The sequence below is a fragment of the Neoarius graeffei genome, chromosome 28 (genome assembly GCF_027579695.1).
Source record: "Neoarius graeffei isolate fNeoGra1 chromosome 28, fNeoGra1.pri, whole genome shotgun sequence".
Lineage (NCBI taxonomy): Eukaryota > Metazoa > Chordata > Actinopteri > Siluriformes > Ariidae > Neoarius > Neoarius graeffei.
Genome location: NC_083596.1, coordinates 28,158,001 through 28,184,228, shown reverse-complemented (window position 1 = coordinate 28,184,228; position 26,228 = coordinate 28,158,001). Strand labels below are relative to the sequence as shown.

Genomic DNA, 26,228 nt, shown 5'->3' with positions numbered 1-26,228 from the left:
AAGTCTTTGCGAAGGTTGGTTTATGCTGAGCTGCGGTGTTACTCATGTTCATGTCACCTGGATAAGAATGAGCTCCTTGCTCCAGTTCTGAAATTGAGTTTTTACCTACAGTGGTGCTTGAAAGTTTGTAAACCCTTTAGAATTTTCAATATTTCTGCCTAAATCTGACCTAAAATATCAGATTTTCACACAAGTCCTAAAAGTAGATAAAGAACCCAGTTAAACAGATGAGAGAATTATTATACTTGGTTATTTATTTATTTATTGAGGAAAATGATCCAATGTTACATATCTGTGGGTGGCAAAAGTATGTGAACCTTTGCTTTCAGTATCTGGTGTGACCCCCTTGTGCAGCAATAACTGCAACTAAGATGTTCCTGGTAACTGTTGATCAGTCCTGCACACTGGCTTGGAGGAATTTTAGGCCATTCCTCCATACAGAACAGCTTCAATTCTGGGATGTTGGTGGGTTTCCTCACATGAACTGCTTGCTTCAGGTCCTTCCACAACGTTTCGATTAGATTAAGGTCAGGACTTTGACTTGGCCATTCCAGAACATTAACTTTTTTTATTTTTCTTTAACCATTCTTTGGTAGAACGACTTATGTGCTTAGGGTCGTTGTCTTGCTTCATGACTTACCTTCTTTTGAGGTTCAGTTCATGAACAGATGTCCTGACATTTTCCTTTAGAATTCGCTGGTATAATTCAGAATTTATTGTTCCAACAGTGATGGCAAGCCGTCCTGGCCCAGATGCAGCAAAACGGGCTCAAACCATGATACTACCATCACCATGTTTCACAGAAGGGATAAGGTTCTTATGCTGGAATACAGTGCTTGCCTTTGGTGGACTCATGAACATGAGCCAATGTGAGAGGCCTTCGGTTGCTTAGAAGTTACCTGGGGTTCTTTGTGACCTCGCTGACTATTCCACGCCTTGCTCTTGGAGTGATCTTTGTTGGTCGACCACTCCTGGGGAGGGTAACAATGGTCTTGAATTTCCTCTATTTGTACACAATCTGTCTGACTGTGGATTGGTGGAGTCCAAACTCTTTAGAGATGGTTTTGTAACCTTTTCCAGCCTGATGAGCATCAACAACGCTCAGAAATCTCCTCCTTTGTTCCTGCCATGATACACTTCCACAAATGTGTTGTGAAGATCAGACTTTGATAGGTCCCTGTTCTTTAAATAAACCAGGGTGCCCACTCACACCTGATTGTCATCCCATTGACTGAAAACACCTGACTCCAATTTAACCTTCAAATTAACTGAATCCTAGAGGTTCGTATACTTTTGCCACCCACAGATATGTAATATTGGATCATTTTTCTCAATAAATAAATAAATAAATAAATGACCAAGTATAATTGTCTTATTTGTTTAACTGGGTTCTCTTTATCTACTTTTAGGATTTGTGTGAGAATCTGACTGTTTTTGGTCGTATTTATGCATAAATATAGAAAATTCTAAAGGGTTCACAAACTTTCAAGCACCACTGTACATGGTAATGAAATGAGCATACCATCAGGTTTTTGACTTCTCCATTTGACACAGAATCCTGCTGAATGTCGTCCCCCCCCCCCCCCCCCGGGTTTTTTCCCTTCTGTGTTTTTTAGAAACCAGAGGCAGTGTGACACCAATAAGAAAAAAGGAGAATTTTAGACATTTAGACATATTTGTCCATTTTAACCCTTTTTCTTTTTTTTTGTCTCTATATATGGGGGAGAAATTTGTCTGATCGGTGAACTGGAACTGGCTTTGCCGCCCCCCCCCCCCCCCCCCCCCCTTTTTTTTTTTGTGCAGTAGTGTGAAATTGCGCATATAATTTATTGTGAATAGTGACCTTATTTACAGAAAGTATGAAGCAAATCTTAGATTGTCAGGATTATAAAATCCTGTGATTTGAGATGGTTTTACCCAAAATTAAAATTACACACCACTGAACGCCTCCATTTATCATTTAATTTGCTTGAATGTAAGTAAACAAGTGACTGCTGAAGATGAATTAAATAAATTTTTGCAGGCAATTTTTCAAGCAAACCAAATTTTGCATTAGTGCTGAGAGTAACATGTACCAGAATGCAAGTTTTCACCATTAGTTTATTCAAATGTCTAACTTTTTTTTTTTAAATTTGCCTTGACAGAGATTATGTGATTATGTATGTGACCTACTACTAGAGGAATCAAATGTACAGCCAGTATCCAGTCCAGTTACTGTTTGTGGTGACATCCATGGACAGGTGACCAACAATAAATATATTACATCCTCCTTCGATTTTTATGTCCATTTGTTTGTGATTTTCAATAATACTCATGATGTAAACTCTCTCCCTTCTCTGCACCCCTAGTTTTATGACTTGTGTGAACTTTTCAGAACTGGAGGACAAGTACCAGACACAAACTACATTTTCATGGTATGATTGCAATGGAAATAATGGGTGTGCATGACTTTAGTACTCACTATTGTACGAGTAGTCATATTGGTATTTGAGGATAAGTGTTCACATCCTGTGGTCAGTTACTGTATTTTCCAGACTATTGAACTTATTTTTTGAAGAGCTTTGTTTGCATTTTAAAAACAAATGCAAACACTAAAACTGTGACATGAAAAGAGAGGACAATAAGCAAGCTTGTTGACAATCATTCTGACTTTTGTGCTGATGCTTGACCATCACTGGACTTTTTCACATGTTTTCATATCTGGCTCATTTCAGCCAATTTGAGTTTTGACATCTCTTTGCTTTTTTCCCTCTCAATCTGGGCCATATGTGAATGCTCCAAATGAAATCAGGCTCCCAAAGAGATAACTGAACCGACTATGTTGGGAGGTGGTCTAAGTAAGGTCTGTTTTATGTCCACTGTATATCTTTGAGTCTTGATGCACTGTGAATCAATTGTGTAGTGAGGGCAATTCCATGTAAATGTCAACCTCACCATGCAAAATTAAAGCAACATGTAATACATCAAAACCACTCCCAGAGATATCACCTAGGCCTGTATTTTACAGATGTGAATAAGTTGAACCAATTTGTAACCAACCTAATATGTCACTGTCAGTCTTTCTTTCTTATAATGTAAAACCCAAGCTAAAATCAACTTTGATCATATACAATTCTATATTATTGCCACAAGCCACAGAAATGTATGCTAAAATCCACAAAACAGCAAAACAATAGCCATTCTAAATATTATTTAAGAACTTTGATAGTTTTAGCTGATATTTAGAGTTTTCAAAGGGTTATGGTGGTTAAATTGCTGATTTTCTAAACATATGCCATATCTATTTCAGACGCGTCACATCCATAACGGAATTTCGTCACATCCATAATGCTGACTTTTCCTTCCGAAACTCTGCACACAGACAAAGATTTTTTAATATTCACCTTGGACCCCTCTATCAAATGGATATCTCCATTTCGACATTAGGTTTACAATTTCAGAGTTTGATAAAAATGTACAGTCACCCAAGAAAAGTGATACTTTTTCTGTCACATCCATAACACATCTTTTATTGGCGTTTTCTGGCATGCCCTAGATGTACTATGGGAATTGTTCTTGTTCTATCACTTCTCCAGTATGGTACAGCCTTAAAATATGCAACACCTGTTTAAATACTGGGAGACAATAAAACATGCACTGGGTCATTTGTTGCCATTTTGAGTTCAAGTGTCACGTCCATAACGCTGGAATTGCTCCAGAGGAGAAGGTCATGACTCCAACATTTTGACTGAGGATTATGTAAAGTGGTGGCACAATGGTGCGGAGGTTAGCACTGTCGCCTCACAGCAGGAAGGCTCTGGGTTTGAGCCTTGCAACCGACTAGGTCCTTTCTGTGTGGAGTTTGCATGTTCTTCTAATGCCTGTGTGGGTTTTCTCCCACAGTCCAAAGACATGCAGATTAGGTCGCTTGGCGACTCGAATTTGCCCATGGGTATGAAATGAGTGAATTGTTTTGTCTTGGTATCCTGGTGAATAAGTGGTATTCATCGATAATGGGTGGATTATATAAAGAACCAGTAAGTTACATCTCCTAAAACAATGTTTAAGCAGTTTTCTGAATAAAAAAAAAAAAAAAATGAAGATGAACAAGTTTGATAGGAACAGAGGCAAAGTGTAGTTTGATTTTAAAGCATTCATGTATGTTTTAAAGGGGAACTGAAGTCATTTTTAAACTTGCTTTATGAACGTGGTGTTCAGTTACATTTTCGGTTTTATTAACCTCATATCGTGACTCGTATTGGCATATTATATTACACTTGTCGGCCTTTTCGGTTTTGAGCCATGCTGAATGTAGTTCGTAAGGTCCACGGCAGGCGTCGCTTATCCGCGTGATCTTGACAAGACTTGTGCGAGACTTCAAACATAGTGTCAGTGCTGCCATTTTGAAAACTGTTTACACAGTTGCCATATTCCAATTTAGATTAATTTCGAGATTTGACAGCTTAATCAGTGATGGAGATTATTTCATACGACTTGGAACCAATGTAGAGTTGGAAAGATGACAGGATAAGGACTAGTCCGTCGCTCTGGTATTTGTCATTACTGTTGCACAATTAAAACGTGCGAGATCAGGTGGCTGGTGGATTTTCAAAATAATAAATACATGTATTTGTGATAAATATATATTATACTGGGCGCATTTCCCACATAATCCTCACTAAGGTTTTGGACAGCACTACAAAATGGCTTCCCACTATATAGTGCACTCCCTACTCACTATATAGTGAGTAGGGAGTGATTTTGGACACGGGGAAAATTTCCAGCTTGATTACTTCAGCATTCGAAGGAGGGTGCGCTTGTCTTTTGACAGTGTTGGCAGATGTTTGTCACTTTGATTTCCGCTGTACGTTTTACTTCCATCTCAGCGAATCTCGTCTATGGCAATTGCTTTGACATATGGACTGATATCATATTTCAAACACTCATAACTTGCTATAGCAGTCAGAAAGGTATTCGACATTTTAATAAAATGAGAGAAATAGAATTTGGATGATAAATTTGCCTTCAGCTCCCCTTTTAAGATATCACATTGAAGCATGTGTCCAAGCCTGATGGATTGGTTTAAGCAGTATGTGGTCTAAAACTTTTGGTGTTGTATCCAATGGGAACAGTGGGGGAAAATGGCACAAAGCTTGCATGCTGCTGGGTCATTATATTAAGGGAAATAAATATTGCATTTATATTTCACATGAATAACGAACCTCATGGGCCATTTACTTTTAACATAGCGGCGTGTTGCATGAAGTAACTGAGAAACATAACTGCAGTAGGCTGCATGCTAATGATGATCTGCTCATGAACATTATGCACTTAATTGTACCAATGCAATGCCAGAAATATCAGCTTGTATACAAGTAAGGAATAAAACAGTGGACTATATAAATAAAAATAGCAGGATTTCCCATAAAGCATCATCGCATAGCGGCCCCACTGCACTTAATTGACCTATACGCTTGGTGACATGCTGGTACCCATGAAATCGCTTCCATGCCGCTTACAATTTAGGCCTACAGTATAAAGCTAGAATCAACATGATGTGCTCTGTAGCCTTTGAGCAGATAATCGATACAGTCCATACAAGCCCATGGCCCTGAACTTGACCCAAGTTCACAGCTGATGTCAGAAGGGTATTCTGTGTTAATTGGCTGTGTGTGTGGTATCCCGCGTTGATTGGATGTGATGTGCAATTAATATTCATAGGTAACTTGTGCAAAAATGGCGGAGCCTTCAAGCCAGGTATGAGTGAGCAAAACGCTGACAGGTTGCAGCCAGCGTTCAAGAGACTTTTTTGTTTCAATATATATTAAGTAATGTGTGAGTGACAGAAAATCAAGACACGAGTCTTATGACAAGTTTACTACACTGTTTTATTGCAGGGAGTCTTTGTGCTAATATGCAAATATAATGGTACGTCTACTACAGTAAGCTTGAAAGACCCATTTTTGGTCATTACACCTTCGTCATATCCAGCTAGGAATGTCATCTATTTGAGCCCTCATTTTAAAGCTAATTTTGTGATCAAGAGTTCTGAGTAATGTTAAAGGTTTTGGTGTACTTCTAAATTTCATGGATAAGTTCGTGCACCTCCCTCTCCCCGTGCCCTCGTGAACCAGCACGGGCACAACCATGGCTTGGGACGTTATTCACCGTGGCACGAGCTCACCTCCGTGCCTTAAGTTTCTATATGATTCACTCACTGATGCAGTGACGCGATGCACTGATCCAGCCGGCCTTTAAAAAAAAATCATAACTCAGCCAGCGGAGGTTCCAGTGAAGCCAAATTTTGCGTGCACCTCTCTACATGATCCCCTACAAACCAGCATGGGTATGGCCTGCTAGAACTGTGCCTCGGGATGTCATTCACCACTGTGAGTGCTGCTCCTTGCCGTGTGCTCTAATGCGAGCCATGGTTCCAGGATAACTTTAAAAATTCATAACTTGCCCAGAGAAGCTTGCAGTTAGCCAACTTTTTGCATCGCGTTTGTGTGATACACTGGAGAAATTGATTACCAATTCTTCAAAATTCGGTCGCATTTTGCGATTCGATGCTGGCTATCTTGAACGCTGGTTGCAGCTTAATTTCGGAGTTTTTTGCAGAGAAAATTGCAGAAAACAACTCTGCAACAGTGGCAGACCATAGTTGTGAGACCACGATAGCCACTTCGCTGCATGTTGCTGACCAGCTTGAGTCTGACAGTGAGAGTACTTGGTCATCTGTGCTACTGCCAAAATTTAATCAAGTCAACTTTGTCAAATATGCTATACATGCTCGATATACAGCACAGATGAAATTTCAGTCCTCTCTGACCCACAGTGCAAACAGGCAATGCAATAAATAAAAATAGAATAATTGAAATAAACAATATAAACAGTATAAACACTCTAGATAAGAACTAGACATAGACTAAACACACGTGTGTGTGTGTGTGTGTGTGTGTGTGAGTGAATGAGCAAATAAACAGTCAAGGGCACTTGAGGTATAGCAGGTAAACATGAAACAAGCAGTATAAAGTAATAGCTGTTAAGGTGAGGTAGTGTGGAATAGTGCAGATGAGCGAGGTAAAGTGAAATGTGCAGTCCCGGAGTTCAGTGTGTGAATGAACGTTGGGGGGGGGACTGTGAGGGTGACATGTCAGATGCTGAAGGGGGGCAGGGGGGGTGTGCGGGCAGAATCTGTGGCAGGGGACAGAGGGGAGAGGAGGGGCAGAACAGGGAGGGAATTGAGCCTCCTGACCGCCTGGTGAAAGAAACTGTCCTTGAGCCTGCTGGTTTTGGCCTGGGGACTCCGCAGTCTCCTCCCTGACGGCAGCAGACTGAAGAGGCTGTGAGATGGGTGGGTGGGGTCACCTGCAATCCTGATGGCTTTGTGGTAGGGATGTTAACTGATGACCGTTTGACTGATAGTTGACCGAATCAGCGTCAACCGGTTAATTTTTTTTTTTTTTGGTAGTCGGTTAAAAAAATCGTTTTGAAGCTGCCGATTTTGGAGCGGAGAACCTGGAATTCTGTGTTGTAAACGCTTGGGGCATGCCACGCGGTGTAAGGACGACAGCTGACAAATCAGAAACACCCATTCAGTCATGTCCCGCCCTCCCGCCCCAGTTGCCACTCGGCAAAAGAAAAGTCTGTTGGATTACATTTTACTGCGATGTTAACCAGGTACGTAACATCAAGGAAATTCTTGACTATCAAAGAAACAAGAACATGGCGCATGAATGAAGTCGATGGTTGATTAGTCTGGTGAATATTAATGTCAACGTAATAATACACAAGATCTGAACTAAAACCTGGTTACTCACTGATGTTACTTAGCATCAGGTAGTTGCTTAGCGGCTAATCAGCTCAGCTCCAGCTATCCCATTCCCAATGGCTGTGCACAATTAGCAGCCATGTAACTGTAATATCAGTAGCTGGAAAACAATTGTAGTATGAGGTCTCTGTGGCTCACTTGGAAGAAAAGTGCCTCATCCGTAGCAGTATGCAATATCAACACACAGCCTACTGCAGTTAACTGTAAACACCAGGGGCCGTATCACTAAAATGTCCTATCTTCAATGAAAAGTTAAGATGGGACAAGTGTATGATAGGATTGTTTTCAATAGGCTACTCAATGCAAGCACCTGTAGTGACTGAGCTAAAGCTTGCCGCTTAGAAAATGACGGCAATTTATTGAGAACATGTTCACACTGATATTTTTAATGCCAATTTGCAACTTTAAAAGTGCGTGCCCCTTGCTGACACGGCCGCAGACACAGACTTAGGTGGAGAAGGACAAGGAGGAGGGGTCAAGGGGGGATTTCACACTTCTCATGATGTCTCTAAGCTGGAGGCATTTGTCCTCTGCTCCAATACAAACCCCTTGACATCAGTGCCGCGTTTTGACTAAATGTTTCGCGCTGTAGAAAAGGTAATGTGAGTGGAGGGCAGCGACTGGGACTGAATGTGCGGATGCTCGCGGTTAGATTTAGAATAGATTCTAATAATTCCAATTCTAGAATTTTAAACTCATAGGTTAACTGACTTTAACCGGCTAATGAGGCTCGGTGGTTGGTCAAGTTTTTTTTTTTTTTTTTTAGTTTTCGCCATCCCTACTTTGCGGGTGAGGCAGGAGTTATAGATAACCATAAGAGAAGGGAGAGACACCAATGATCCTCTCAGCTGCTCTCACGATGCGCTGCAGAGTCTTGCAGCAGGACATGGTGCAGGTGCCATACCACACGGTGATGCAGCTGGTCAGGATGTTCTCGATGGTGCATCTGTAGGACGTGTGCATGATGGGGGCTGGGACTTTTGCTCTCCTCAGTTTGCGGAGGAAGTACAGACGCTGTTGGGCTTTTTTGGCCAGTGATGCGGTGGTGTTGCTCCAGGACAGGTCCTCAGAGATGTGCACACCCAGAAACTTGGTGCTGCTCACCCTCTCGTATTTTGAATAACTTGCGCCATGTTGCATCACCATTCACTTTTGTTTGATGTGAAATAAACTGCAGTCTCCTTTGGAACAGTACACTGCTTGTGAGATGCAAGTGGGTACTGTATTGACTTTGTTTGGCTTATTATTTTTTTATATATATAAAAATAAAATGTCCCCAGCTGGCCTGAAGGGGGATTGTCGTGTCTGCCCGTCCTGGGAAGGGCACTCACCTTCTGAAATCAACTCCTCTCACAATTTTTGGAGGAATTTCATGAAACTTGACAGGATTTTTTTTGTCAATTTCATTTGGTTCCGTCGCATTTTACCAAAGTTATGGCCTTTGATTACCAAACTTGTACTTTGACAATTTCATAAGGGTGTATTAAGCACTTACAGCATATAGTTGCCAGTGGGAGATATTGTGCTCTTGGAGCACTCTTGTTTGTCTTTTAGGGTGGGAATTCGGTAAATATAGGTCCCCCCCCCCCCCAAAAAAAAAAAAATGTTGAACTGGTAAAAATTGGCTCCAGAAGCCATGAAATGAGCCCTTAGATTTCAACATTTTCTGGGGAGTGTGCCCCCAGATCCTCCTAGCTTACGTGCCGCTTGTTGGACTTGCACGTTTATTTCTATTTTTAACAGCTTTATTCAGCTTGCAGCTACAGTCCATAAGTCATCTTCACGTGTGCCCCAACATAACACCATCTGGGTCGAGCTGTGAACACTTGCCATAAAGTATGTAACAGAGGGGAAATACCGTAAAGTGCATAATAGAGGGGCAGTACATGTATAACATCTACAGCAGCATGCTCTCTGCACCTCACTGCGCTTGGGGGGGGCACTACTCTTGCCAGTTTTTCTAGGGGAAACCTTGAAGAGAGAGGGAAAAAAATCTTTGAGATGGAGTGATACGGCTCAATAGACACAGAAAATCATGCCAGTTGCCTCACTTGCAGGTTTGGTTTGAGAAATTGGAAAGCCAGAAAGTGTTCAAAATCCACACTGTTAATGTGAAGATGGTCTTCATTTTACTTCAACACCAAAACAATACATGAACTAAGATGAACAGGGTTCATCTTGAACTCCATTGTGACTTGTTGTCTGGAAAATATGGTGCACTGGATTATTGAATGCAGGAAATGATTTGATAAATGTTCTGTGCTGATTTTATATTAAAAATATTCCCTCATTTCTGTTTCACTTCAGTTATGTACACCCTGTTGTGCATGGGTAGATTGTTCATGATTTTTCTACAGGGACTCCCAACAGTCTCCATACATAGGGGAAATCCTCAATTTTCATTCACATGAATTATATTTTTCAGACAGCATTTAAGAATGCCTTTGATAAAATTTATACAAGTCATTCCTACGGCTACAGCACAGATCATTTAAAGAACGTATTCCAAGTGCAGTACAAGCATAACTCCTTGTGGGGTAGTATGAGTTCATCATGAATGGAAGAGACGACTGTATTTACAAAGCAATAGCAATCATGTTGAGAGTGCTTTTGTAAATAATTGCATTTTCACAAAAGTGTGTGTTCTTCTGTGCATGGGGACTTTTTGGAGTGTGTATGGGTGTTTTTTTTATTTATTTTATTTTTTAAATCATGCGTGCACACTACACACAGTTGTGGTCAAGTTTACATACAGTGACATGAATGTCATCTTGGATATGAAGGTCATGGCAATATTTGGGGTTTCAGTAATTTTTGAACTGTTCTTTTTGAATTGTTCTTTTTCTGTGGCAGAATGATTTGTACAGCATACATTTTTTTTTAATTAAAAAAACAACTAGAATTTGGTGCACAGTTTTAATTTTCATTGGGTTTTCTGAAATCAACACAGGGTCAAAAATTTACATACGCTCACTTAGATTATTAATTCAGAGGTGCTGAAACTTCCAAAATGTCTCTCATCTTGTCAAGGCTGAGGTCTCTTGACTTCCTGTTCGTGATCATGTTTGACCGACTACAGCTGGCAGCTTCTCTCTTCCTTCATAAAAAGGGTTTGCTTACAGCACTCATTTACCAACACACAGTAAAATGGGACAGTCCAAGGAGCTCAGTGCAGATCTGAGAAAGAGGATCGCAGATGTACACCACTCTGGAATGTCTCATGGAGCCATTTCTAAACAACTGCAAATTCCAAGATCAATTCAAACAGTTGTATCCAAGTTATTGTGAGGTGTAGTCACTTTGCCAAGCCACTTTGCTTCAAGCAATCCCAAACTGTTACCCTCAGCTGAAAGGAAATTGGTTTGGATGGTCAGGAACAACCTGGGAACCACCATGGCACAGCCCTGCCATGAACTGGAAGCTGCATAACCATCAGAAACTTGAACATGTCTTGGGACTTACTAGAAGCCAATGAACCCAAACACGCATCAGAGCTGGTTGTGGAGGATAAAGCAGGCTAACATTAAAGGAGATACGCAGAACCTTTGATTTTTAAATACATTTGAGAGGATAGTATCTCCATCCTTGACTCTTGTATGCTGCATAAATGGGGAATTTATTTAAAAAAAAAAAAAGTTAAAATTGACTGCAAATTTGGCATTCGAGCTACCCCGCTGAGCCAGCCAGCCCTGAGTGCGTGACGTCAGTGGTAACCGGTTTTAAGGCCGAGGCCTTTGACAGCTATAGACCAAAGCTAGACCCGGAATGCGAGAGTGGTTGCAATGGCCTCTTCGTTTGGATTTATTGGAGATTCTTCTGTATTCTTCAGATAGTAATGCGTCTGACTGTGATCATCCTGAAATTGTAGTGTGTACATGCTACTGCTATACACGTAGAACTGTATCAGTTCAAACCATCAAAGTGAATCTGATGGTAAGATGTTGGCCACGGAGGCCCCCACCTTACAAAATGAAGCCAGAGAACAAAGCGGTCGAGAGAATTGGATAGACTTGAACTGACAGTCTCATGTGACTCTCATTTAAAACAGGATAGGCGTTATAACTTGTGCAACATACATGTACTTGCATGCATTTTCACTCATAAAATGTAAAAGGCTAATTAAATAATCAGATGAACTGGGACAATCGCATTCTGAAGCAAATAATCTTATACTGGTAACTTTAAATACACAATACAAGTTGCATGTGTTTTAATTTAAATGCAGGTAAACAACGAGTAGTGTTTATTTAACCAAATGAGAGTCGCATCTTACCCCGGTCTGTGTTCTCGCTTCTTGAAGGCTGATCTTGTGGCCGATTAGTTTTGAAACGATCTGACTTTCAGTTCTTCGTTCATTCGCTTCTTCCACATAAGGGTGAGATATTGCTGCTGAGGCAAGCATATCCAGTGGAGAAATCTGACGACTGGTCCACTCATTCTCCATTTTCTCCATGCTGAGTACTCTGCCGTTATTGCTCAGCTCACACTCCGGGAGAACTGGTGCAACTGAATTTTCCTTTTCTTGTTTTCTTTTCCTTTAATTATTGGTATTGCACCTTCTTTTTCAGTATGGGCTTATAGTCGGTGCTTCTCAACATATCAGAGGTTTCGTACGAGTCCTCAGTAACGTGCCCGTGAATTTCTCGCAAAACGCGTCCAAATCTTTGCAGTTTGAATATTCTTGGGCCATGAATGCAAAGTAAATCCACCTTCTGTTTTGCTGCACCTGCCAGCAACACCTCTACGTGGCATGGTGATTTAAATTAGCTCAAAGTGGAGGATTGAAGTTGCAGTTAGCTCTGTGTTTTAGTCTTGCGAAAATGGCGAGGAGACCGATAGCCCTCCTTACTGCTGTGACATCACTGATGTTAAGGTCATTCATTCAGACCACTACCTAATATGAATCATTTTAATCCTAAAAATTACTATATTAGATTTATTGTTAATGCTTAACTATTCCTATGCCATTCTTGAGGTCTCAAGGCATTTATAAACAAAAAAAAATGAGGCCATGGTTGTGTATCTCCTTTAAGCTAAAATAATTGAACTTGACCAATTCTACCATGAAGTCATGAAATATCCAACCAGAATTCTGCCAGAAGCTTGTTCCTGGTAAACAATGTTTGGTCAAGATGAATCTTGCGTAGACCCATTTTTACCTAAATATTAGGTGTGCTGCATTTTGACCTGGTATGTATATTTTTGTTGATTTCAGAAAACCCCAAGAAAATTAAAACCTGTGCACTAAATTCTATTTTTTTTTTAAAGTTAGATGTCTACTGTACATTCTGCCACAGAAAAAGAACAGTTTAAAGAAGTTACTGAAAGCCCAAGATGTATTCACGATGACATTCATGTCACTGTATGTAAACTGACCACAACTGTTCTGTTTTGTTTGTTTGTTTGTTTGTTTTGTTTACTTATTTAAAATCTCAGATTATATATAGATATAGTCTGGATCTTTCCTTTCCCAGGGTGACTTTGTTGACCGAGGGTATTACAGTTTAGAGACGTTCACATACTTGCTAGCACTTAAAGCGAAGTGGCCAGACCGCATCACACTGCTGCGTGGGAATCATGAAAGTAGGCAGATAACACAAGTGTATGGCTTTTATGGTGAGTGTTAAAACAATTATCATAAATACATGCCATGTCATCCTTCATACTCCATTAATTTCTCTTTTTTTTTTTTTTTTCTTCTTTCCGTAGATGAGTGCCAAACTAAGTATGGAAATGCCAATGCTTGGCGATACTGCACTAAAGTGTTTGATATGCTGACTGTTGCTGCGGTAAGTACAATGTTTACCCTGATTGTATTGCTTTGTTGAGTGTAACTAACTGGTGATTTTAAAGTTGTTTTTTAAATCTTAAATTTGGTTGTCATGATGGAACTCTAAAGTGCATTTCATTATTTAAAAGGATCTTCACTTCTAATAGTCTGATGGTAAACATGGTTGGCTGTTTTCATGTTCAACAGCTCTATATGTAAAAGTAGGCCATGTTTTAATGACTAAAAGTACCAGACCACATGGAGAAGCTAAGTCTGGCTTAAGAGAATAGAGGTTGCATAAGGGTATGCTTTTGTTGTAATTTTTTAATTTTATTTTACAAGTTGATTCACTGCACAATATTGACAGAAGTAGGCCAAAATCATTACAAGTTACTGAATTGTTGTGTGTACTTATTTTTCCCACCTGGTTTCTCAATGTTTGGTTTACTTTTCTGGGACAAAATTACTACATATTGGAATCTGTTGTGGTGGGTTTTGTGGTGTGGTGTTTTTTTTTTTTTTGGGGGGGGGGGGGGGGGTCACCTGTGGTTGTCTGTTAATAGAAGTTGATGTAGATTCAATAAATGTTATTGAGGCCCTCGTCAATTGAAATGGGGTGTATTTTCTTTTTCCTATGACTCTAATTACAAAGCTATTTGAACGCCGTTTTCCTCTCGTCCTGCACCAGTCAGTACAGACAAACTGCTGTAGATTCCAAAACTTGTGGTTTTCATGTTTCAGATTTTTTAAATATTCCATGTATTGTTTTCTGCTAGTTTATTTGCCAACACTGAAATCATCGATCCTTTCCCTATTGTAATATAAAATGAACCCTAAGAGAAACGAAAAGTGCATTATTTAACAATTATCTGCCAAAAGTGTGGTGAATCAGTGTATAATAACGGAGATGAAGTCGAGGTTATTATTCACCGATATTCATTGCACCTGAGGTGAATAATTGTTTTAGTAGAAATGCTCTGGTGGTGATTATTAATAAATAATTTTTTAGTCTTCAAATGCAGCATGCAAATGTAATGTATGCAGACTTGCAGCATGCGTGCAGAGGTGGCACTTATCTATGCCGAATCACAAAATACTTTTGAGAGAGAGATCGCAATTCCACCTTACCTTTGAATAGTTTTAGACCAAACTCCATAGCATCTTTAGTGCTTTTTAGGAACAATATTTTCTTTCATAATTTCTAATTCTTACTCACGGTGACAAAGCGCTTGGCCGCCATTTTGCTGATGTGCTGGAAGTGATTTATCAAGAAATAATCCCAGTCTTTTGACCAGTCGGTGTGCGTGATTTCCTATGATTGCCTCCATATTTTATACTAAAATGCTATTAATTAGTGATGTGTACTTTTACAATTAATCTGAAATAAGTGAAGATGTGCTTCCAAATTTAAATTTGTGGCCATATATGCATATATTTTTCCACCCCACTGAACAAATTCAGTGTGTTTTTTGTATTGATGATTTATGTACTTGATTCACAGTTGATAGATGAGCAGATCCTGTGTGTGCATGGTGGCCTTTCACCTGATATCAAGACTCTGGACCAGATTCGCACCATTGAGCGGAACCAGGAAATCCCCCACAAGGGGGCATTTTGTGACCTTGTCTGGTCTGATCCAGAGGATGTTGACACTTGGGCTATCAGCCCAAGGGGTGCAGGCTGGCTCTTTGGTGCCAAGGTCACCAATGAGGTAACAATATTCACTTCATTTGAGAATGTGGTTTTTCTCATATTTAATGATTGTATGTAGGCTGATGTACAACCTCAATTCTAAAAAAGTTGGTACACTGTGTAAAACCTAAATAAAAACAGAATGTGAAGATTTGCAAATCATGGAAACCCTATATTTCATTGAAAATAGTACAAAGACAACATACCAAATGTTTAAACTGAGATTTATTTGTTTCTTAAAATGTATGCTAATTTTGAATTTGATGTCAACACATTTCAGAAAAGTTGGGATGGGGCAACAAAAAACTGAAAGTTGTGTAATACCTACAACAAACTAATTTGGTTAATTGGCAACAGGTTAGTAAAATAATTGGGTATAAAAAGACAATGGTTTTCTGTAGTGTTCCTGAGCCCATATAGTGATTTCCACTTCAGACGTGTTTGCTTTTAATGCAGTTTTGCCTGAGGGCCTGAAGATCACAGGCATCCAATGTCAGTTTTCAGCCTTGTCTCTTGCATACAGAGATTTCTCCAGATTCTCTGGATCCTTTAATAATATTATGGACCAGAGATGATGTGATCCCCAAATTCTTTGCAATTTTACATTGAGGAACGTTATTCTTAAATTGTTGCACTGTTTGCCCATGCAGTCCTTCAGAGTGGTGAACCCCTCCCCATCTTTACTTCTGAGAGACTCCACCTCTCTGGGATGCTCTGTTTATACCTAATCATGTTACTGACCTGTTGCCAATTAACCAAATTAGTTTTGTTTTTTTTAAGCATTACACAACTTTTTCAGTTATCTGTTGCCCCTGTCCCAGCTTTTCTGAAACATGTTGCTGACATCAAATTCAAAATGAGCACACGTTTTTCAAAACCAATAAAATTTCTCAGTTTCAACATTTGATGTGTTCTTGTACTATTTTCAATGAAATATAGGGTTTCCATGATTTTACAAATCTTCACGTTGTTTTTATGTACAGTTTACACAGCGTCCCAACTTTTTTGGAATTGGGGTTGTAGAAAGGTGCGTGGGCCTTAGATGCTATAGATCAGGGGTTTTCAAAGTGTGGGAGAGTGAGCCCCCCCTCGGAGAGCAAATAAACAACAGCGCCCCCCCCCCTTACAATTTTTGTTGTTGCTATACTTAATGTTCCATTCGTATTTAAAAAAATAAAGGTTGTTGTACACATTTTTTTCTTTTTCACATTTTAAACATCTGTGCTTTTTAAAACATCTTGTTTTACACATTTTAAACATCTCATAGCATCGTTAGCTAGCACCTCTTGGCAGACAACACACTGTGGCAGTGGAGCATCTTCAGTTCCAGTCCATGAAAATCCAAACTTTAAATAATCGTGGTCATACTTCCTGCTTTTTCCAGTCCCCCAGGATTCCGCGGGCCTTTTTTGTGATTGTTGCGGGCTAAAATGTCTGTTGCGGGGGTTTCCAAAAAAATTGCGATGAAAGTTGCGGTGTTTTTAGGTTTTTGTTGCAATTACATTGTGGGAGGAAGTGAAAGTTGTGAGAAATTGTTGCGATTTTCTCTTTTTGTGATTAAAATTGAGTATGTTAAATATTGTTATTACTGAAAAACTATTGATTAAAAAAAAACAAAGACACTGATAAATGGTCCTATAAACAACTTTACCAATATAAAAGATTACCAGGACTACAAAAATGCAGAAAAATAGGCTTTACTTATCCAAATGCACCTGTTGGTTCAAAAGTTAAAGTGCATAGAACCTCACAGCATAACATGAAGTTACCTTAAAATATAATATAAATGCCTCAGCTATCATGTAAGAAAAAAAACTATTAATACTAGTACTGTGCGCAGGCAGTCTCTCCTGAAGACTAAATTAAACAATAATTATAAACTAATAAAATAAATGGCTCAGGCTTCATAGAAGAAAAAAAAACAATTTGAACAGAATCTCACAGTATGATGCTGAAGCTGCCTAAACAATGGAAAATAAAATACCATTTTGGCAAAAATGTAGGACTCCCTAAAGTGAATGACGCATGAAATGGAATGACAGGTAGTAAATTTGAACAATAAATGGTCCCTTGTCATTCAGATTCTTACAAATGGAATAACGATTGAAATCTTTAGTTTTAGACCTCCCTAGGATAAGATAAGTGGGTGCTTGGTGGGATATCAGCTTTTACAAATGGAATGACAGGGTTTCTATATGTATTGACTTACTTTGAGCTAATGTTGTCAGTGATATCACCTTTTACAAATGGAATGATAAGGTTTCTAGGTGGAATGACATACTTTGAGGCAATGTTATCAGTGATATCAAATTAACAAATGGAATGACATTGTTTCTAGGGTTAGGGTTAGGTTATAGGTGATATCACCGATAACATTGCCTCAAAGTATGTCATTCCACCTAAAAACACTGTCGTTCCATTTGTAAAAGGGGATCTCACTGATAACATTAGCTTAAAGTATGTCATTCCACCTGGAAACGCTGTCATTCCATTTGTAAAAGGTGATATCACTAACAACCTAAAAGTATGTCATTCCACTTAGAAACAATGTCATTCCATTTCATGAGCTGAAAGCATGTCATTCCACCTACATTTCAATCGTTATTCCATTTATAAGAATCTGAATGACAAGGGACCATTTATTGTTCAAATCACTAGCTGTCATTCCATTTCATGCGTCATTCACTTTAGGGAGTCCCCAAAAATGTTGGCATCCATTAATTTCTTGTATTAAGTAAAAAAATAAAGTGCACACAGTCCTTCACTGTAAACATAACACACTTTCAGTAACAGAATTTAAGCCGACATAAACACTGACTTGCACATCATGCAATGTTGCCAGATACTGCTGACGTTTTCCAGCCCAAAATATATTCAAAACCCGCCAAAATGCACTTGAAACCGCCAATCTGGCAACACTGCGGCGCATGCTGCTTCTCTTGAACATAGACATCCGGAAGTAAGGCGGAAGGTAGTTTGTCGATGTCACCTCAAGACGACGCCAACGATTGGTCAAATTTGCGGGAAAGTTGCGGTGATTGGATATAATTGCAACACCGCCCTGAATTCGCGGGGATTGGTTGAATTTGCGCAGAAGTTGCAAATCGCAACATCCTGGAGGCTCTGTTTTTTTTGCTTGGCCGTCTCCTCACTCCCTGTAGCTTTAGGTACTAAAAATCGATCCATTTTGTCTCTCACGTTGCGCCCCCCCGAAGAACTCTGGCGCGCCCCACACTTTGAAAAGCCCTGCTATAGATGAAGACATTTTAATTCATGTTTATCTCCGAAGAATGTCAAATATCACACCACTGTTCAACTTTGCCAGCTGTCCATTTTACACAGAGGTTGATTCCGGCTCCTTTACTACCAATCATTATAGCTTAGCTGTGCTTGAAAAACTGCATGTCTGATTGTCAGAGACGACTAAAGTATGTGCAAGGATGAGTAAAACTTGGTGATCGGATGGCAAAAGTTAGTGCTGGCAACCTGAGCAACACAGGCAACCGCTCTGTGATGCAGGCCTGAAGTGTCTGGCAGTAGATTATTATTATTATTATTATTATTCTGCAAAGTGAATCATGCATCATGACCTCTGACTCCTTGTCAAAACAAAGTTCACCTGTGTCTATCAAAAATCTTGTTTTCCTGGACTGGTTCCTGTATAAAATGAATCCTACCAAGCGTCAGAGACATTGACTGTATGCTCACGCTGCGCTAAGAGAGCTGGGAACCAGTCTGAAGTAGCTCATCTCGTTTTACGGGAAATGCATTGTTTTTATTCATCAACACTACTGTATATAAAAGTACAAAAATATTTTGAGGAAATTATTCAAATTTCCTTGTTTTTGGTTATAACTTGTCAAAGTATCCTTGTGTTTGCGTATACTGGAAAAGCTCTGCTCAGGGGGGTCCATGTAATGATGTAATTATACCAATTGGCTAAGGGCGATGAGGGTCAAGGACATCGTGTGCCAGCAGCACGGTTGAAGCGGGCAGGTGTCAAACTTGGAACTTTTATATCACGACACTGAAATAATGTTCCTTACCTCTAACGTGTGTGTGTGTGTGTGTGTGAGACTTTTATAAATAAAATGTATATTATGACTTTTTTTTTTCTTTTGATGGTTTCATAAACTTTTCTATCATTATTTTCTAAATATTTATCAACATGGTGCCATTGTGGCACAGGAGCCTGTGATTTGGTGGGCAGCCAACAAAGGGTGTCTCCCATTGGTTGTAAATCGTGACATATAAAAATCATAAACACATACGGGACCTGCTGTTCCGTACGGGACTGGCAGTTCACATACTGAAACCAAGCGGAGATGTCCAACATCTGTTGCTGTTGTCTGGGGGGGGAAACTCCCAGCTAAAAAAAAGCTCTGCTACCGGATTACTTGGACAATCTTAAAGAAGCGAAGGATAGATGTATGTGGAAATTAGTTTATTAGCAGTTCTGATCCATACAGAATTCCTTGAAATGACTGGAGTGATGGTGTAGATTTGTGGCCTAGCATTAGCTGCATGTTGGAATCTGCTTTCTTTTTCCCGATAAGTTCCAACACGGAAGAACAATTTAAAAAAAAAAACTACAGAAGCAAGAAAGCCTTCTTTGTGTAAAGACACCCCCCCCCCCCCCCCCGGCATCAGCTTTTGGGAACAGAATGTTGCGAAAGCTCAAGCATTTACTCTCAAAGGACCCAAGGACATGTAGTTGGAGCTATTTGCGCACTCATTTATATAGTGATGCTTATTATTGTTAAAACAATATCTGAAGTGATATTTGTAAAATAACAAAATATCTTTCTCTAGACTTTCAAACAATATTGTAAGATTTTATTTTAATTTTATCTAATAGTGGATGGTACAATAATTACAAACGATAACGATCAGCTTATTCAGTTGTAGTTGTAGTCATACAGTAACTATGATCACCCTTGTCATAATTTCAATAAACAGTTAATGTTCAGTTCCGTCTTTTATTTTCGATTCAAAAGGTACAGCTGAGTCACACAGGTTGAGAAGTGTATAATGGACAGTAACAATTTTATCCAAAATGGTTTTTCCTGCCTTAGTTGACTTCTTTCCATTTCATATGCGTGCAGCTGGTGTAAAGTTCACTGTGTTTGTGTACAACTATCTTGAACTGTAGGTTCATTTCTACACTCTTATTTCATGGTGACATTTTGCACAGGACTGTGTTCCTTTGATAACAGAAACAAAGCTCCAGTATTATACTCCTTCAAAACTTCCATAACTTAATGTACCCTAAAATATTCATTCTGCTGCAACTAGAACTTTTCTTTCTGAATGTCTGCATATATTGGCGTTACGGTTTTATGGATTTATCATAATTATGCTTCACCTATTTAAAAAACAAAACGAACTGCATTCTGTCCTCTCCAAAATAAAATAAAGCTCTGGGCAAGTGGAATTGTTTTTCAAGCAACTATGTTTTGAGTTCTGCTTGCCCATTGGGCAAATAAGATGGAGACGACCCCCCCAGGACTGCTTAGAGGTGGAACAACATGGATCCCCCTGTTGTGCATTTTTGGATGTTTTATACAGTGTGCGCGGTGGAATGAGCGTGTAAGATTCCTGGCTGGAACAGGTTGTGTAAAAGGGTCGAGAGATGCTTTGCTGAAGTAATGGGACAAAACGCAGCATTGTTTTGAGAAATGTAAAGATATTTTTGGTTCATTATTGAACTGGCAGGACAAATGAAAACTCTGGTGGGCTGCTACATTGCTTCAGTGCTAAATAAGCTTTCAGTACACCATTAATACCGGTATGACGACCCCTAATTCCAAAAAAGTTGGGACACTGTAAAAACATACAAAAAAACCCCAGAATCTCAAGATGGAACTATCATAGAAACCCTACATTTCATTGAAAAATGGTACAGACAGCATATTCAACTTTTTTGGAATTGGGGTTGTATTTAAGAATAAGATGAATGTTGTGTGGTTTTGATTGCAACTCTGAATTTGTGTTGACTTGGCACTTGATCTTAACCGACAAGGACATCTCATGTTCTGAAATGTTCTTATGCAAGTAACTTGCACTAGCAATTCACTCTACCAGAAAATGCTAAATATCAAAATATCCAGTGCATTTAATGAATAAGTAACAATCATATATCTCATCTCATTATCTCTAGCCGCTTTATCCTTCTACAGGGTCGCAGGCAAGCTGGAGTCTATCCCAGCTGACTATGGGCGAAAGGCGGGGTACACCCTGGACAAGTCGCCAGGTCATCACAGGGCTGACACACAGACAACCATTCACATTCACATCTACGGTCAATTTAGAGTCACCAGTTAACCTAACCTGCATGTCTTTGGACTGTGGGGGAAACCGGAGCACCCGGAGGAAACCCACGTGGACACGGGGAGAACATGCAAACTCCGCACAGAAAGGCCCTCGCCGGCCCCGGGGCTTGAACCCAGGACCTTCTTGCTGTGAGGCGACAGCGCTAACCACTACACCACCGTGCCGCCCTACAATCATATATATATATTAAGCTATATTTTATGTCTAGATGTAATGAATGCAATGCTAGCATCTATGGTTTAACAGATTGCACAGATTCCTTGGTATAATGAAGCAGGATAGAACTGTGCTTTCCTGCTAATTTCCTGAGCTTTGATTTTTACTTGGAATATACATTTTCCCACTTGCACAACTCAAGGTCACACTCTTGACATTGTCTCTCTCTGCGGACACAATGGTGCATCATGTCTGCTGGTAAGTGAGGGATTCTTCTGTATATTAGTGTTCCAGATAACTTTCCAGGAAGGCAGGGTTCAATTATCGTGGGAAATTTTGTGCACATCACTATAGACATGCACAAAAAAAAAAAACAACCTGCAAAATTAGCTATCCTGGGCAACTATGCATCGTTGGTCATCCTCCATCAGAAGATCAGCATCAGTCATGGCAGTGATGGCCTTGACCTTTATCAGGATCTGTTTAAACTCCAGTTTTATCCACACTGTGGCCTAAAACCTTTTGCATTTTGTCTTCAGTGACACTTCTGAAGAGCCAGTTTCAACTCATGGGCACTAAGCCTATTGAAAACAAGTTCAAGTCTCTTAAGAGCTTCACTGTCATCTGGTGTTATGTGGGGAAATTCTTATCACTGACCATGTTCATCATGAGATGCATGTAACTTTTCAGGGCTATTGCGTAAACCTTGGAGTTGTCTGTTAAGCAGCCTCATTGGGGTTGTGAAAGTGGTGAATCTCTGTCTGCCAATTTGATGTTCTGAAACTTGGAGGTAAGATCCCTGGCACTTGTAGTATTTCCTCCTAATGCTCCTCAGCAAGCTTCATGTAGTCAGGGTTGTGCATCTTTCATAGTCTGTGCATTAAGCCACCTGTAAACACATGCACTCATCCATACAAGAACAGGGGATGCCCACTTAAGGATGATCTTGCACTCTTCCGTATCACTAAGCACTTCTCCAAGCTTACGGTAGTGAGCTGGAGGCATCTGGCAGTAGTGCAGTCTAAATGGATGATCATCAAAGAGGTGTATACAAGGGGAAGTGTCTTTGCCCTTGATGATTTAACTTGAGAAGACTTTTTCTTGTATTTGCAAATAAACTGCACCAGCTGGCCCTTTCAATAGGGTTAAACTTCACAGGAGTTCACATCAAGATTGCTCAAATTGATGTTTTAAGGCAGTCAGTAAAAATTGGATGCTGGGATTGCAGTGCTGTCTGCACAGTTGAGCATTTGGCTTTGTATCTTAAGCTCAACTTGACTTACTGGATGAGAGTTGACCAAGATCTTCAAGAGTAATCGATGGAACTGCATCAGCCACTTTTGAGTTTCTTCTGAGTGTCGCTAGTTTATTGCTAGAATTTAACCATCCGTCTGGACACCATGACTCTGCCAACAATGATCATCTTGTGGGATTGTGATCTCAGTGACTGTGGGGACTACTGTCCTCATTAAGACACTGGAGCAGGAGACGGCAGTTTGCCCCAGACAAGATATTTGTGCTGAAGTAATGGGCTAATGGGTTAAGTTTCAGGGTTCCAACTATATCTGGTATCTAACTGCCCTTTTCATCTATAAGGACGAGAACATTTTTAAGAACTGTTCTATCTCAGGTTCTCATGGCAACTGACTAGGGTTATCATCGTCATTTATGACCCACCATCGTGATGCCACGCCCCTTTTTTGTCAGAAACATGCACTGACCTTCTTTAGGCCTGTTGACCTAAAAATTTAGCAGGATTGCACGGTAAATGATCAAATCACGAATATACAGTGGTGCTTGAAAGTTTGTGAACCCTTTAGAATTTTCTATATTTCTGCATAAATATGGCCTAAAACATCAGATTTTCACACAAGTCCTAAAAGTAAAGAGAACCCAGTTAAACAAATGAGACAAAAATATTATACTTGGTCATTTATTTATTGAGGAAAATGATCCAATATTACATATCTGTGAGTGGCAAAAGTATGTGAACCTCCAGGATTAGCAGGTAATTTGAAGGTGAAATGAGAGTCAGGTGTTTTCAATCAATGGGATGACAATCAGGTGTGAGTGGGCAGCCTGTTTTATTTAAAGAACAGGGATCTATCAAAGTCTGATCTTCACAACACATGTTTGTGGAAGTGTATCATGGCACGAAGAGAGGAGATTTCTGAGGATCTCAGAAAAAGCGTTGTTGATGCTCATCAGGCTGGAAAAGGTTACAAAACCATCTCTAAAGAGTTTGGACTCCACCAATCCACAGTCAGACAGATTGTGTACAAATGGAGGAAATTCAAGAGCATTGTTACCCTCCCCAGGAGTGGTCGACCAACAAAGATCACTCCAAGAGCAAGGCGTGTAATAGTCGGCAAGGTCACAAAGGACCCCAGAGTAACTTCTAAGCAACTGAAGGCCTCTCTCACATTGGCTAATGGTCATATTCATGAGTCCACCATCAGGAGAACACTGAACAACAATGGTGTGCATGGCAGGGTTGCAAGGAGAAAACCACTGCTCTCCAAAAAGAACATTGCTGCTCATCTGCAGTTTGCTAAAGATCATGAGGACAAGCCAGAAGGCTAATGGAAAAATGTTTTGTGGACGAATGAGACCAAAATAGAACTTTTTGGTTTAAATGAGAAGCGTTATGTTTGGAGAAAGGAAAACACTGCATTCCAGCATAAGAACCTTATCCCATCTGTGAAACATGGTGGTGGTAGTATCATGGTTTGGGCCTGTTTTGCTGCATCTGGGCCAGGACGGCTTACCATCATTGATGGAACAATGAATTCTGAATTATACCAGTGAATTCTAAAGGAAAAGGTCAGGACATCTGTCCATGAACTGAATCTCAAGAGAAGGTGGGTCATGCAGCAAGACAACGACCCTAAGCACACAAGTCATTCTACCAAAGAATGGTTAAAGAAGAATAAAGTTAATGTTTTAGAATGGCCAAGTCAAAGTCCTGACCTTAATCCAATTGAAATGTTGTGGAAGGACCTGAAGCGAGCAGTTCATGTGAGGAAACCCACCAACATCCCAGAGTTGAAGCTGTTCTATACAGAGGGATGGGCTAAAATTCCTCCAAGCCGGTGTGCAGGACTGATCAACAGTTACCGGAAATGTTTAGTTGCAGTTATTGCTGCACAAGGGGGTCACACCAGATACTGAAAGCAAAGGTTCACATACTTTTGCCACTCACAGATATGTAATATTGGATCATTTCCCTCATTAAATAAATGACCAAGTATAATATATTTTTGTCTCATTTGTTTAACTGGGTTCTCTTTATCTACTTTTAGGACTTGTGTGAAAATCTGATGATGTTTTAGGTCATATTTATGCAGAAATATAGAAAATTCTAAAGGGTTCACAAACTTTCAAGCACCACTGTAACTAATATGCATTAGAGTTTAAGTAGTCAGACATGACAATTAAAATACTGTGTGGCTACAAATAGGACTAATTAGCCTATTATATTTATTATTATTCTATTATTAATAGGCTATTATTTATATCTTTAGGCTATAGCTTGCCTTCGTTTTTTTTCTACATGTCTGTGTTAATGTTAAATATTTGAGCAAATAGAATAAGCCTGGTCGTAGTGCGTCGGGAAACATGCTCATTGTCAGCTATATGACGTTCAACTTCAGCGAAAGCATTAACTTTGCAGTGCAAAGGCTATAAAATGAATAGGCACGAAGGTGTTTCTGTAAACACGTTTATTAAAAGTTGAACAACAAATCAAGGTCAAGATAACGGAAGGTATACTGCACGAAATGCTGCCACAACGACAGAACTTTTAAATGGCTATGCCATTTTTACTGCAAAAGCTTTAAAAGAAATTGTCATGCAGTTCACTATGATATCACAGCAGAACAATAAAGAACCAGAGAACATGGGTATAAGAGCAAGCAAAATAATAAAACAAACAGAAAACATGGCTTCCCGAAACGCGCAAAAAAAGTAATAACTTAAAAGGTTAAGAGGGCCGTGTATTCCAACATGTTTAAATTTCAATGTTTCTGGCCAAAAAAACTAACATGTTAACCTTCTCTGGCTTTAATAAGCTGCGGATTGGGGTGACTACACTACCCACGGTGCTGAAAACTCTTTGACGACGTGCTGGTAGCGCATATGCACAGATATTTTCTTGATGTTTGCCATTAACGGAAACCTGCGCTGATTATTTTTCCACCATATCAGTGGATCCTCTTCCCCATCGATTGCACCTTCCTGCAGGTAGATGGCCATTTCTGCTTCAGCTCTTTGCTCGTCAGTGAGCGTGGATTCTTTGGCTCCCCTCTTCCCTAAAAGGCTCCCCAAAGACGCCGCCTTTTTTTTGGGCACTGCCGCTGCGCTTTCTCCCGTTTCCTCTTCTCTGCCTTGTGCCGGGCCGGGTGTTGCACTTGAATGAATGATTTCTGCCACGACCTCTTCAATCAGCTCACATTTTGTACAGCGAAG

At 39.8% G+C, this 26,228-nt stretch overlaps 1 protein-coding gene across 2 annotated transcripts in view; it reads left to right on the top strand.

The window, feature by feature from the left end:
* The window catches only part of ppp6c (protein phosphatase 6, catalytic subunit), a 95,836-nt gene that overhangs the window by 39,594 nt on the left and 30,014 nt on the right, over positions 1–26,228 (top strand). Inside the window, exons 2-6 of one of the 2 annotated variants that reach the window (XM_060913341.1) lie at positions 2,145–2,240; positions 2,349–2,414; positions 13,285–13,426; positions 13,520–13,599; positions 15,082–15,291. In XM_060913341.1, the coding sequence (XP_060769324.1) occupies positions 2,145–2,240; positions 2,349–2,414; positions 13,285–13,426; positions 13,520–13,599; positions 15,082–15,291 (594 nt within the window). The remainder of the gene's footprint in view (positions 1–2,144; positions 2,241–2,348; positions 2,415–13,284; positions 13,427–13,519; positions 13,600–15,081; positions 15,292–26,228) is intronic. The other variant, XM_060913342.1, reaches the window with a different exon arrangement.